This window comes from Choristoneura fumiferana, chromosome 20, assembly GCF_025370935.1.
Source record: "Choristoneura fumiferana chromosome 20, NRCan_CFum_1, whole genome shotgun sequence".
NCBI classification, from domain to species: Eukaryota; Metazoa; Arthropoda; class Insecta; order Lepidoptera; family Tortricidae; genus Choristoneura; species Choristoneura fumiferana.
The window spans coordinates 14,356,321-14,368,028 of NC_133491.1; the positions used below are offsets into that span (position 1 = coordinate 14,356,321).

An 11,708-nucleotide genomic window follows, 5' to 3' on the forward strand; every position below is an offset into this window, starting at 1 on the left:
GTCCTTTATTGTAAGTTAGGAGGGTAGGATTATCATTAAGACGGCATTCTTACTAAGCATAGCTACACAAATTTGTTTGGAATTCCTTACGAACTTTCATCCCCATATTTTCAAGTATGAAAAATGTCGGAATGTGAAAAGAGCCAGAACAAATGTTTTTTAGGGTTCCTTACCTCAAAAGGAAAAAATGAAACCCTTATAGGATCACTTTGCTGTCCGTCCGTCCGTCTGTCTGTCAAGACCCTTTATCCCGTAAACGCGCGGAGTATGTATCGAGTTGAAATTAATACCCTAAACTCAGGTCAATAGTCCCGGAAGCTGTGAAAAAATCGAACATCAAAGTCATCAAAAAGGTGTTTCCTTTCAAATCGCCTTAACAGAAAAAGTTAAAGGGTACTTCCAGCTGTCCTAGAAACTTGAAATTTTGTATAAAGGTAGTTCTTATAGCATTTTTTTTTCCTTTTTTTGCAAAATAAATAAGAAAAATCTGAAAAATCAAAATTTTTCATGTCTGACTGTCTATGTCAGTAAACCATCTAAAATGACCCCACATTGCGAGCATTTTGCTTATGAGCTTAGAACAGGCTCTGCTAACACTGGATATTCATAAATACCTACGTACGGAACCCTTGATGTGCGAGTCCGAGTCGAATTTAACCGTTTTTTTTTTAGTTCTTATCGAATACCTAAACAAAGTTACATCGATTTATCTATGATAATGACGACGTTCCATATAAATTTTCATCCCCTATTTCATCCCCTCGCAGGTAATTTTTTTTAAAACGCTTGAACAGATATCTATTTATTTTTTATAAGTGCCCAAATGCCAAGTTTCATAAAGAACCATCGATTTATCTTCGACAATGACGACCTTCATATAAACTTTCATCCCCTATTTCACCCCCTCACAGGAAGAATTTTAAAAAACGCGAGAACAAATGTTTATTTATCTCTGATCACGTGCCGAAATGGCAAGTTTAATAAAGATTCATCGATTTATCTTCTATAATGACGACCTTCCATATAAACTTTCATCCCCTATTTCATCCCCTCACAGGTCGAATTTTCAAAAAAAGCTCAAACAAATACCGACTTATTTCTTATTAAGTGCTTAAATGGCAAGTTTCATGGTTTTATCTTCGACAGTGACGAACTTCCACCATATAACCTTTCATCCTCTATTTCAACCCCTTAAAGCCTCTTCCTAAGGTCTATTCTATCTCTGTACCAAATTTCATCAAAATCGGTTCAGCGGTTTTGGCGTGAAAGCGTAACAGACAGACAGAGAGACAGAGTTACTTTCGCATTTATAATGTTATAAGTATGGATAGTATGGATTATTTCGTCCAATGCACTTTTTTATCATTTGCTGTTAGTACAAATTTTCAAAATTCGGGTTGTTAGTGGCCACTCAAGAAAATAAATCTTGTATCATGTTTTAGAATGACATTGAGAAATAAGTAAATTTTTAACCGACTTCAAAAAAGGAGGAGGTTCTATGTTCCAATGTTTGTATTTTTTTCGCCTGCAGTAGAAACAGAGTATAGTTGATCTGAATTCACCTCACTATCCTTTCAATAGCTATGTTTGATAAGCGGTTTAGCAGTTTTTGAGATGGTGAACCTTCAAATGAAGGCTGGCTGGCGTTTTTTTAACTTTCTAAGATGGTTCAGAAGGCCATAAAAAAAGGTTAAGTAAAGTCAAAATATATGGAACTCCCATTCCTAACCTTGTGCATTGTACAAGCGTTCATTAAGTCACTAAGTGAGACAAAAAAATATTGAAATTATTTAATAAACACGAGTTTTTCCGGAATACCTACCTTTGAATATTACACCTTTATTTTCTAGCGAAAGTTAAATCTATTTTTCCAATGCACACATTCCAATGAGGCTTCGAAACGAGTACACCAGAGCCTATACTACGAAGTGCAAAATTCGAACTTCGTATCTTGCCGTCCCGCTGACGCTTATATTATTTAATACGAGAGTGAGAGGGATGGTACGACACGAAATTCGATTTTAGAATTTCGTAGTAGCCCCTCAGACCTCGATTCATTTATTTCACCGATAATCCAGCATCGCTAGCTGGCCGACTGCAAACGTTATTTTTAAATTTAAAAAGTTTCAATCACCGCTCCGTGAGTCTATGCCAGTCACGATTTTGGCGGGATATCGTTCGAATTTTCTGCTGGCGTTCTCTTTTCAAAATCTGGATTAGTCTATTAGTCTGTCAAAATGAATAATGACGGGGGTAACTCGTTTGAGAATAAATCGATTGTGAGGTTGGAATCATTTTCAATTCCAACTGTAGTTCAAAATAGTTTTCGAAGATTGATTTTCATTTCTTGAACGTAGCGTTAAATTGACTTAACGGTATTAGCAATATTTTACCTGTAAAGTACCCCCCACTGCAGGGGTCTCTTCATTTTAACATTGGGTAACAATAGTATAATAAATAACTCAAGTGTTTTTTTTTTTGAGATATTGCCTTTTGACATATGCTCGCTCCACAATTTTGAAATTAAAACTAGTGTAACTAAGTAATCCTACCTTTGCGATCTTAAACACTAAATCACAACTCATGAGTCACATGTGGGCACTGCAGGGATTAAAGCTCAGCATGACACTTAAATACGCAAAAACAGGGGGACAGACGTAAAGAGAAGTGGTGGAATAAAAAGTAATGTGTCAATGTAAAACACAAAAGTGCTGAACTATAATTAATTGTACACTTATGGATTTTCCAAAGACTATGTGCGATATTACATTTTTGTACCTACCACGAGCGATATGGTGAATACACAGTTTTTTGTTTCATTACAAAACGAAAAAAAAGTGTCCGATATTGTTGTTTTTAGGTACTGTTCTTATTTGCTACTGAAATTGCACCACCTGCTGTAATCTAATCCTTACTTCTTTCTGTTAAAAAAAGGTCGCCTGGAAGAGATCGCTCTGAAGCGTTAAGGTCGCCCATTGTGTACCTGTTCTCTGTATCGCTTAATGCAATATAGTACAAAACAATGACTCTTTATTATAATACACCATAAACCTTTTTCTTTTTAATATATTTGTGTCAGTAAAGAGTCATTGTATAGTATTCTATTCTTTTAAAAACAAGCCGGTGGAGTAATTATACATTTTCGGGAATCTGGCTATTATTATAGGCTGAAGTTTCTCGTGTCACTTCTGCCCCTGTCAGTCCGCGATAAAGTTTGTTAGTTTAAGATAGCAATACATTACTCTATCCATCATATCGGATTATCCTTTTCCAGCCAAAAAACAGGGCAACTAAAGTCCGCTTTGATATTCACGCCGCTTTATTGGGTTATCGGCTATCGTCATTATGATAATGTGTCAATTAGTGTCACTTATTTCTGCAAGGTCAGTTTTGAGCTTATTCAGATTATTTTTCGCGTGTTTAAGATTTAACACTGGTTAAGTGTATGTCAGTCTCGCGTACTAACAGTTTCGTACCACAGTACCAAAATTATATATAAGTAGGTAGTCCAGTTCATAAACTTATGAGAAATTTGATCAAAAATACCTGAACACGACTCTATTGTTAACGGCGTAGAAGCGTGTTTAGATATTTTTGATATTTTTTTTGATCAGAAGCTTATGAACTCGACTGTACTAGTGGGTAGCACTTCAAATTCAAATGTAATGTCGCACATAAATTCCGAAAAGATGAGAAGTGCAAGCTTAGGTTCGAACCTACGATCCTATGCTTGCGAGGCCATAGGTTAAAGCGCTAGTCTGTCACGACTTTTATACTTCATACTTATTGCACTACTTATAAAGTAATAGTAGTAAGTACTACTTAGTGTAAGTTACTTACTGTACAATAAGTTCAAAGTTTATTTACTATTTTATTTAATTACATAATTTTATACTATGCTATGGCAATACTGAGACTTTCGGGCCGTGGGGACCTAAAGCTCCAAACGCTTGAAAAAAAGCTGGTGCGATTCACCCACGAGTAATTCTATTATAATAATAGATATTTATTTCGACCAACAAAAGTCATAATGAGTTAGTGTCGTCATCATCATCATCAGCCTTTAGCAGTCGACTGCTGGACACAGGCCTCCCCCAATGAGCGCCATTGCGTCCTGTCCTCGGCTAGACGCATCCAGCTTCTACCAGCAGCCTTTCGCAGATCGTCACTCCACCTGGTCGGAGGGCGTCCTACACTACGTTCGCCAAGACACGTTCTCCACTCAAGAACTCGTTTACACCAGCGGTTGTCGGTTCTTCGACAGATTATGACAGCGCATTGCCACGTCAACTTGCTAATTCTCTGAGCTATGTCGATGACCTTAGTTCTGTCTTAGTTTTTTTTTTAATTCATTTAGGTACAGTTTTACATAATAGGTTTTACAAAGTTGGCCACTATTGGAAACCTCTGGGGTTTGGGGTTTAAGTGTGTGTGTGTGTGCGTGTGTGTGTTATGTCTTAATGAGTTAGTATACAAGATTTTTAGGATTAGAGTAAGTTAGTTTTAGTTCTTTTTTATTTATTTCTGTTAATGACTGTATATATGATTTGTTTGTTTATAAATGAAGTGACTTGCATATTTAGCCAACAGTTTCAAAATTGAAAATTATTTTAAAACTTATTGGACTATGCATAATAAAACGAATTAATCCTTAATATAATTGAATATATTCATATTCGTAATCATTAATTGAGTTTAACCTATTGTTAGTTTAATTTATTTTGACGACCAGATGACCTAGTGGTTAGAGAACCTGACTACGATGCTTGAGGTCCCGGGTTCGAATCCCGTGTCGGGGCAGATATTTGTATGAAAAATACGAATGTTTGTTCTCGGGTCTTGGGTGTTTAATATGTATTTAAGTATGTATCTATATCTATATAATTATATTTATCCGTTGCTTAGTATCCATAGTACAAGCTTTGCTAAGCTTACTTTGGGACTAGGTCAATTGGTGTGAATTGTCCCGTAATATTTATTTACTATAACGGTTCCATTATTCTATATGAGGAAAAGAACCCCGAAACATGAAGTTTCAGTTTAAACATTCTTTTTTGTCTCAGCTCGCAATCTTCCGTCTCTAATTTGTCTCGTCGCAATTTCCAGCTAACGACGTTAGGCTGTAACCTGTTAGCGTAATCACGTCTAGATTCTAGATTATTTTTAGGTCTTGGAGAAAAAATCGGTAGGAAATCGTATATTTTTAGGTGGTGCAACATACAGTGATTCGTTCGGGACTCGTGAGCTGAGCACTACCCTACACCCTCATCATCATCATGATCATATCAGCCATAGGACGTCCACTGTAGGACATAGGGCTCCTCCATAAAACTCCAGTTGCTTCGGTTCGAAGCGACCTGCATCCACCGTGAACCGTTGGTGGACGTCTTACGCCCTCAGTAATTGATAATGGATCGTTCAGAGTCATATATATATAAGTAAATCTCCCAGACTTTAAATTGCCGAGTGACCATTACTTCGTAAATAATTTAATACTTTTTTTTTGCAATATAAAAAACCGGATAAGTGCGAGTAGACATTAGCAAAAAAATCACGTTTGTTGTATGGAAGCCCCCTAATCTAGATTTCTCAGCCCCGTAAATCTAGATCATTCTCTTCAGTGTCTTAGTTTATGTGTCTCGTATAAGGGTGAAGCCAGACGAGCGTATTTTTTGATGGGTTGGGAGTCGCGTATTATCGGTCCTAGAAACTTGAAATTTGGTATAAAGATAGATCTTACAACTTTCAAAAATTAAGTAATTTTAATTCAATTATTAACTAACTTAATACCTAGGTAGCTTTATTTTATAAGGCAAACACGTTGTCAAGAGACGTCAGTAGTTCTATTTGAGTAGCAAATAAATTATTATGCTCTTACAGCACAACCAAGAAGAAATTTCTCAGTAATCGATTTAAAATTTATTCGGAATTCGCGGTGCGCAAGTCCGAGTCGCACTTGACTCATTTTTTTTAAATTATTAAAACCAATTTCAACTAGAATCCCTAAAACGACACACGAGCTCTAATAACAAAACCCCAATTTCACTAAGCTTTACAAGTACGAAAATAACTTCGTAAGAAAACCAATCGGTTCATACAAAAGAGCAAACAGCAAGTTTGTATGAACTGGCATTAAACAACACCTCATGTTTATGTAACGCTCATATAATGTATTCGTGTTTGTATTAATGAAACTTCGTCGAAAAGAAAATGGGAAAATGGAAAACTTGGGAGCGTTCAAACAATCACTTTACAACTGAAACACAAACAAACACAAATATTCGCAAAATTTAGACGGTATTGTACTAATTTTAGAGGGGCGGCTCATAAGTAATCACTTTGATCAAATTATACCCGTAGGACGTGGGCGTGCAAACGCCGGCGCAAACGGTCTATGGTGGGCCATAGACCGTTTGCACCGGTTGCAAGCGGCCAGGTCATCCGTCCATCGCGTTGGCGGACGTCCTACCCTGCGCTTGCCTATTCGCGGTATCCATTAATACAAAAATAATACTTACTCATCATCATATCAGCTGAATTGTTGTTGTTATTGTTGAATTGTTGGACTGGTTCGGTAATTTGTATGGAAAAACCTTTGACTGTACAGTCGAACCAGTTCGAAAGTGTCACAATGAATTCCCTTTTTTATGATGGCTACAAGGACATTAGCCAATGACAAATGAATTCCCTTGTCAAGCAATGCGATGTGACTATGACTTTTTCTACGAAAAGGTTCTACAGTGGGTCTAGATTCAGTTGGTTCGATAGTACCTTCTGATGGCGTTGATTTAGAACTTTTGATTTTTTTGCTACTTCAAGGAGTAGTTAAGAGTAGAAAGTAGAGTAGAAAGAGTTATTTCCGCTAGATAGCACCTCACGTTCCTGCAAAAAGGATCTTGACAGATGGACAAAAAAGTGATTCTGTAATGTAAGGGTTCCGTTTATTCCTTTTTAGGTACAGAACCCTAAAAAATTACATGTAATAGGAGCCCTTTGCAGCTCACTTACAGGATAAACGTTTTTATTTCGAGTTGAGTAGAGATCGGTTTCGGATATCACGACACATAATAAGTTTCCGTTATTTTTTTTATAATACAAGCTTTTCTTGTTGATTGTACTTTTTGTTGAATGTACTTGCACTGTCATAAAATTTAGTCTGGAAGTGGATCAAAATGAACTTGCAAGATTTGACCCAACAAAAACAACAATAAACAGGGCGAGTTAAATAAAGGCTTGTAAAAACTTGGCCAAAAAAGTGGCCAACTACAAGATTTAAACAGAAGCAACCTTAAACCTTTCAATTTAAACAAATGAATGCATGGAACTCATGCAAAATTAATCGTCTTATGTGTCGAGAATTCGCACAAACCCGCTTGTAGAATTATGGAATATAATGAACTAGGGAAAGGGAAATAAAATTAAACGACGCGTATTTTACTTGATGGAAGTGACGATATGTTGTAAAATGGTGGGTTTGTAAGAGTTTTAAAACTAGATTAAGTCTTTTCACGATGTTTTTTAGGGTTTACTACCTCAAAAGGAACTGAGCGTTTTAAAAAATGTACCCTTTAATTTTTTTAATTTTGGAAAAAGTATGGGTATTCCTACTCAAAATCAAAAGCACAATCGATTCCGATAGTTAAAAAAAATGACAGTTTTAGGACGTTTTCTTTAATATACTCGTATGGGCGTAACAAAACTGACTCATAAAATTTTGTATGAAAAATGGGGAAATTTTTTTAAACGTTCGGAATCGATTGTGTTCTTGTAGGAGTACCATATTTTTCCCAAAATTCAAAAAACAGAAAGGTTACACTTTTTTTAAAACACGCCCAAATACGGAACCCTTAAAGGATCATTTTGTTGTGCGTCTGTCCGACTGTCTCAAAGTCAAAGTCAAAATATCTTTAGGTATTCAATTTAGGCTATAACAAACACTTATGAATGTCAAAAATAATCTACCACTCTCTCTGTCCATCTACCTTCTATCTATTTTTTATTCATCTATCTTTTTTTCAGAAAAGTGTAGAGCTATCAATGTAAAATTATTATCAAATGCTTAGGTCTGCTACTCTTTGTAGCAATGAAAAAAAAAACTTGTAAGTTAACGTAATCAAAAGATACACTTCAAAGTGGTAGAAAAAATTTCATGTTTTTTTGGTCGTAAACTTTTTTGTTATTTTTTTTATGAAGAGACCAGACTAGTAAATGAAATAAATGTCAAGGTTTTATTAAGCATGAAAAATGGTGTTTGGTCGAAAAATGTCTACTACCATGTTAGATTTGTTTTGTGAAATCGCTGATCTCTACATAGCTTAATACACACAAATAGACACGAGTATACACAAAAAAGCTAACTCTGCGAGCTACAAGCTGTTACGATATTGTCAGTGTCATCATTATCATCATCATCCCAGCATATATACGTCCCACTGGTGGGCACAGACCTCCTCTCAGAATGAGAGAGCTGGGGCCGTAGTTCCCACGCGGGCCTAGTGCGGATTGTGAACTTCACATACACCATTGAATTGCTTCGCAGGTCTGTGCATCAATCAATCAATCAATCAATCATTTATTGTCAGAAAGTGAGTAATTACATAAATGGTAACAATTGCATTGAAGTTCGTCACAATCAGCCAGTGTATGGCGCACAATATTCGGCAGATACGCTAATACGCTCATTATATGTCACTGAATCATTGAATGAAGAAAATAAAAAATAATAATCAAGATTTAGAATACTTAACAATAAAATTAACAATAATAATATAAAATGTCAATGTCATGTACTGAACGTGCCCGTGCGGATGCAATGTCAATAGTAGGTGCAGGTTTTCTCGCGATGTTTTCCTTCACCGTAAAGCTCGTGGTAAATTTCAAATGTGATTTCGCACATGAATTTCGAAAAACTCAGAGGTTTGAACCCACGACCCCTCACTCGGCCACCTCGGCTTTTTTTGTTGTCACTGTCAGTTTTTTCATGTTTGTCAGTATACCAAATAAAAATAAAACATGTTAATCTTATGTTAATCAATATCAACTCTTTTCGGTTTCAGAACATCATTCCGAAAACCAGCAATAATATCGGTAATCCAGTCACATTCATCCCGTTTCCAATGAGGTTGCACTGAACCGTGTGTATTACAATACGGACCCAGGTTGTCCAACATAACGAAAACTCGATCAATCAGCTGTAGCCGCACCGCTGTCACGTATTTGAATTGAATTCGATTTTTGAATTCGTTCCGATTTCAAATGTAACATAATTCAACGTCACGGCAAATCCGTTAGAGCGAGTTCCACTGTATGGACGATTTGAAGAATTTCAAACTATGCAAATCAAACTAAAATAAATTTCACAGTTTATTTACAAAATTCATTCAATTTGAAGACATTTTCTATTTAGTATAAGTTTTGTAAATAGTAAGTAGATTAGGTTGTAAAATCATTTAAATTTTTAATTTCTGTAAGTAGATATAATGATCTAGTTTCATTGCTAACTATTATAAAAAATCATACCTACTGTAATTTCGAGTTGAAAAAAAAAGAAAGTTGAAGTGAAAATCGGAGCCAAACCTGTGGCAATTTTTTTTCATGAATATTTTTTTTTATGTATTTTAGCTCTGCTATTTAAGTACCTAAGTTGGTTTACATAGTTACGTTTTTTTTCCAAGTTCAACATATCATTTAATAATTTAAGAATATTTAAAAGGTGAAACTCTCCCCAAAGGTACCTACTTATAGCTTCATCGTACGCTATCAGTTGAGTAGCATTTAATTTACCCTGAAATAGAGGACAATAGCTGCTTATCCGGCAGATAAATAGGTTATCTGGTACCTGTCCGGGTCACCGGGTGACACTGGGTATAAGCTGTTTTAGAATGTGCTGAGTGAAAACTTTGCGATTATATTATTGTATTGCATAAATACTGACAAAGAAGCTTGAGGTCCCGGGTTCGATATCCGGTCGGGGCAGATATTTGTATGAATAATACGAATGTTTGTGCTCGAGTCTTCGGTGTCTAATATGTATATAATTTTAAGTATGTTTATCCGTTGCCTAGTATCCATAACACAAGCTTTGTTTACTTTGTCCCGTGGTATTTGTTTATTACTAGCTTTTGCCCGCGGTTTCGCCCGCGTGGAATTTGGTTATCGCGCGCTGTTCCCTCGGGAACTGTGCAATTTTCAGGGATAAAAAGTAGCCTATGTCACTATCGGGTCCTTAAATTATCTCTATGCCAAAAATCACGTCGATCCGTGGCTCCGTTTCGACGTGAAAGACGGACAAACATACAAACACATAAACACACACAATTTCGCATTTATAATATTAGTAGGTATGGGTTTATAAATTAAAAATTACATTTAATCTTTATGAAAAAAAAATTAACACTGGCCATGTATATCGGTTTATAGAATTTTATTTCTAATTGAAAACAGCGGTTATTTGAAAAGTGGAAAGTTACGCGAGTAGAATGGAACCTTGGATATTAATGTCCCATGGTCAAGGGCACCTTGCATTGTTATGTACTTTTGTTGTTGTTTGTTGGTATTTATATACCAAGCCACGTGGCGCGGGCCGCTACAAAACCAGATTGTTCCTCAAGTTACAAAGTATGCTATAAACTAAATAACCGATACTGGAAGCTTCTACTGCTCTTCCGAAGTACATCGCCCGCACCTGGACTAGTTAAGCCAAGAATTACAAACTGAGATTGTTTTCAACTTTATTTTTTGACGTTTAAGGATTGATTGGACCGAGGGTAGTGGGTTCGTTAAGCGCTTAGAGCTGCCAAAGTGTGCCAAACGTCTATAGGTAATAAACATTATAAGAATTCTACAGTCTGTTCAATATAGGAATGGACAGAAGGAAAAAAGGTTCTTTATAATACACGCTTTAGGAAGTCATTTTTTTTTTATTATACTGTCTAAACTTAATTGTATTTAAAATATTGAAGACGTCAATATTAGTTTCAATTATTCATTAACTTACCCGCGTTGCCCGCGACTCCGTTCACGTAGTATCCGTTTATTACTATCCCGCGGGAACTATGTAATTTTCCGGGATAAAAACTATTCTATGTCCTTTCCCGGGACTTGTACTATCTTTATACCGAGTTTCACCTAAATCGGTTCAGCGGTTAAGACGTGAAGTGGTAGGTAACAAACAAACATACAGAATTACAAAGTTTCGCAATTATAATTAACATTAGTGAGATTAACTTCGGTATTTTTCATATCATTATTTAAAAACTATAAAAAAACTTTTCTTATTTTGTTAAAAACAGAAACATTTTCCTGTAAAATACCTAAATTAAGAGGCAGAGGTAAAGAACATTCTGCAAGAAAGGAAACGTTAGTAACATTGTTAACTCAAGAAATATTCTGTACATTATTTTAATTTTTAATAGCCAGTTTGGATCAAAATGTGTCAGTTGTCCGATCAATGAGACAACTCAATGGGACTAGTGGGATAGACGGTGACCTTTAATCATATACGAATAGTTATACTGAACTACTGCACCACATTTGATGAAATTTGGAGTTGAACAAAGCTTGAGCTTCATAGCAGATACTGCGAGTAGAATATTTTTAAACGGGGATTGAGCGGACGAGTCCACGAACCACAGTTATTAAATTATGTATAATATAAATCGAATTAATATTATGTAGCAAATTACGTATTAATACTGTGTTATTTTTTA

At 35.7% G+C, this 11,708-nt stretch overlaps 1 protein-coding gene across 1 annotated transcript in view; it reads right to left on the minus strand.

The window, feature by feature from the left end:
- Tk (Tachykinin) overlaps positions 1-2,607 on the minus strand; it is a 36,924-nt gene extending 34,317 nt beyond the window's left edge. The window contains exon 1 of the mRNA XM_074103024.1: positions 2,553-2,607. Within this exon, the coding sequence (XP_073959125.1) occupies positions 2,553-2,585 (33 nt within the window). The 5' untranslated portion in view covers positions 2,586-2,607. The remainder of the gene's footprint in view (positions 1-2,552) is intronic.
- Between the last annotated feature and the right edge of the window lie 9,101 nt (positions 2,608-11,708).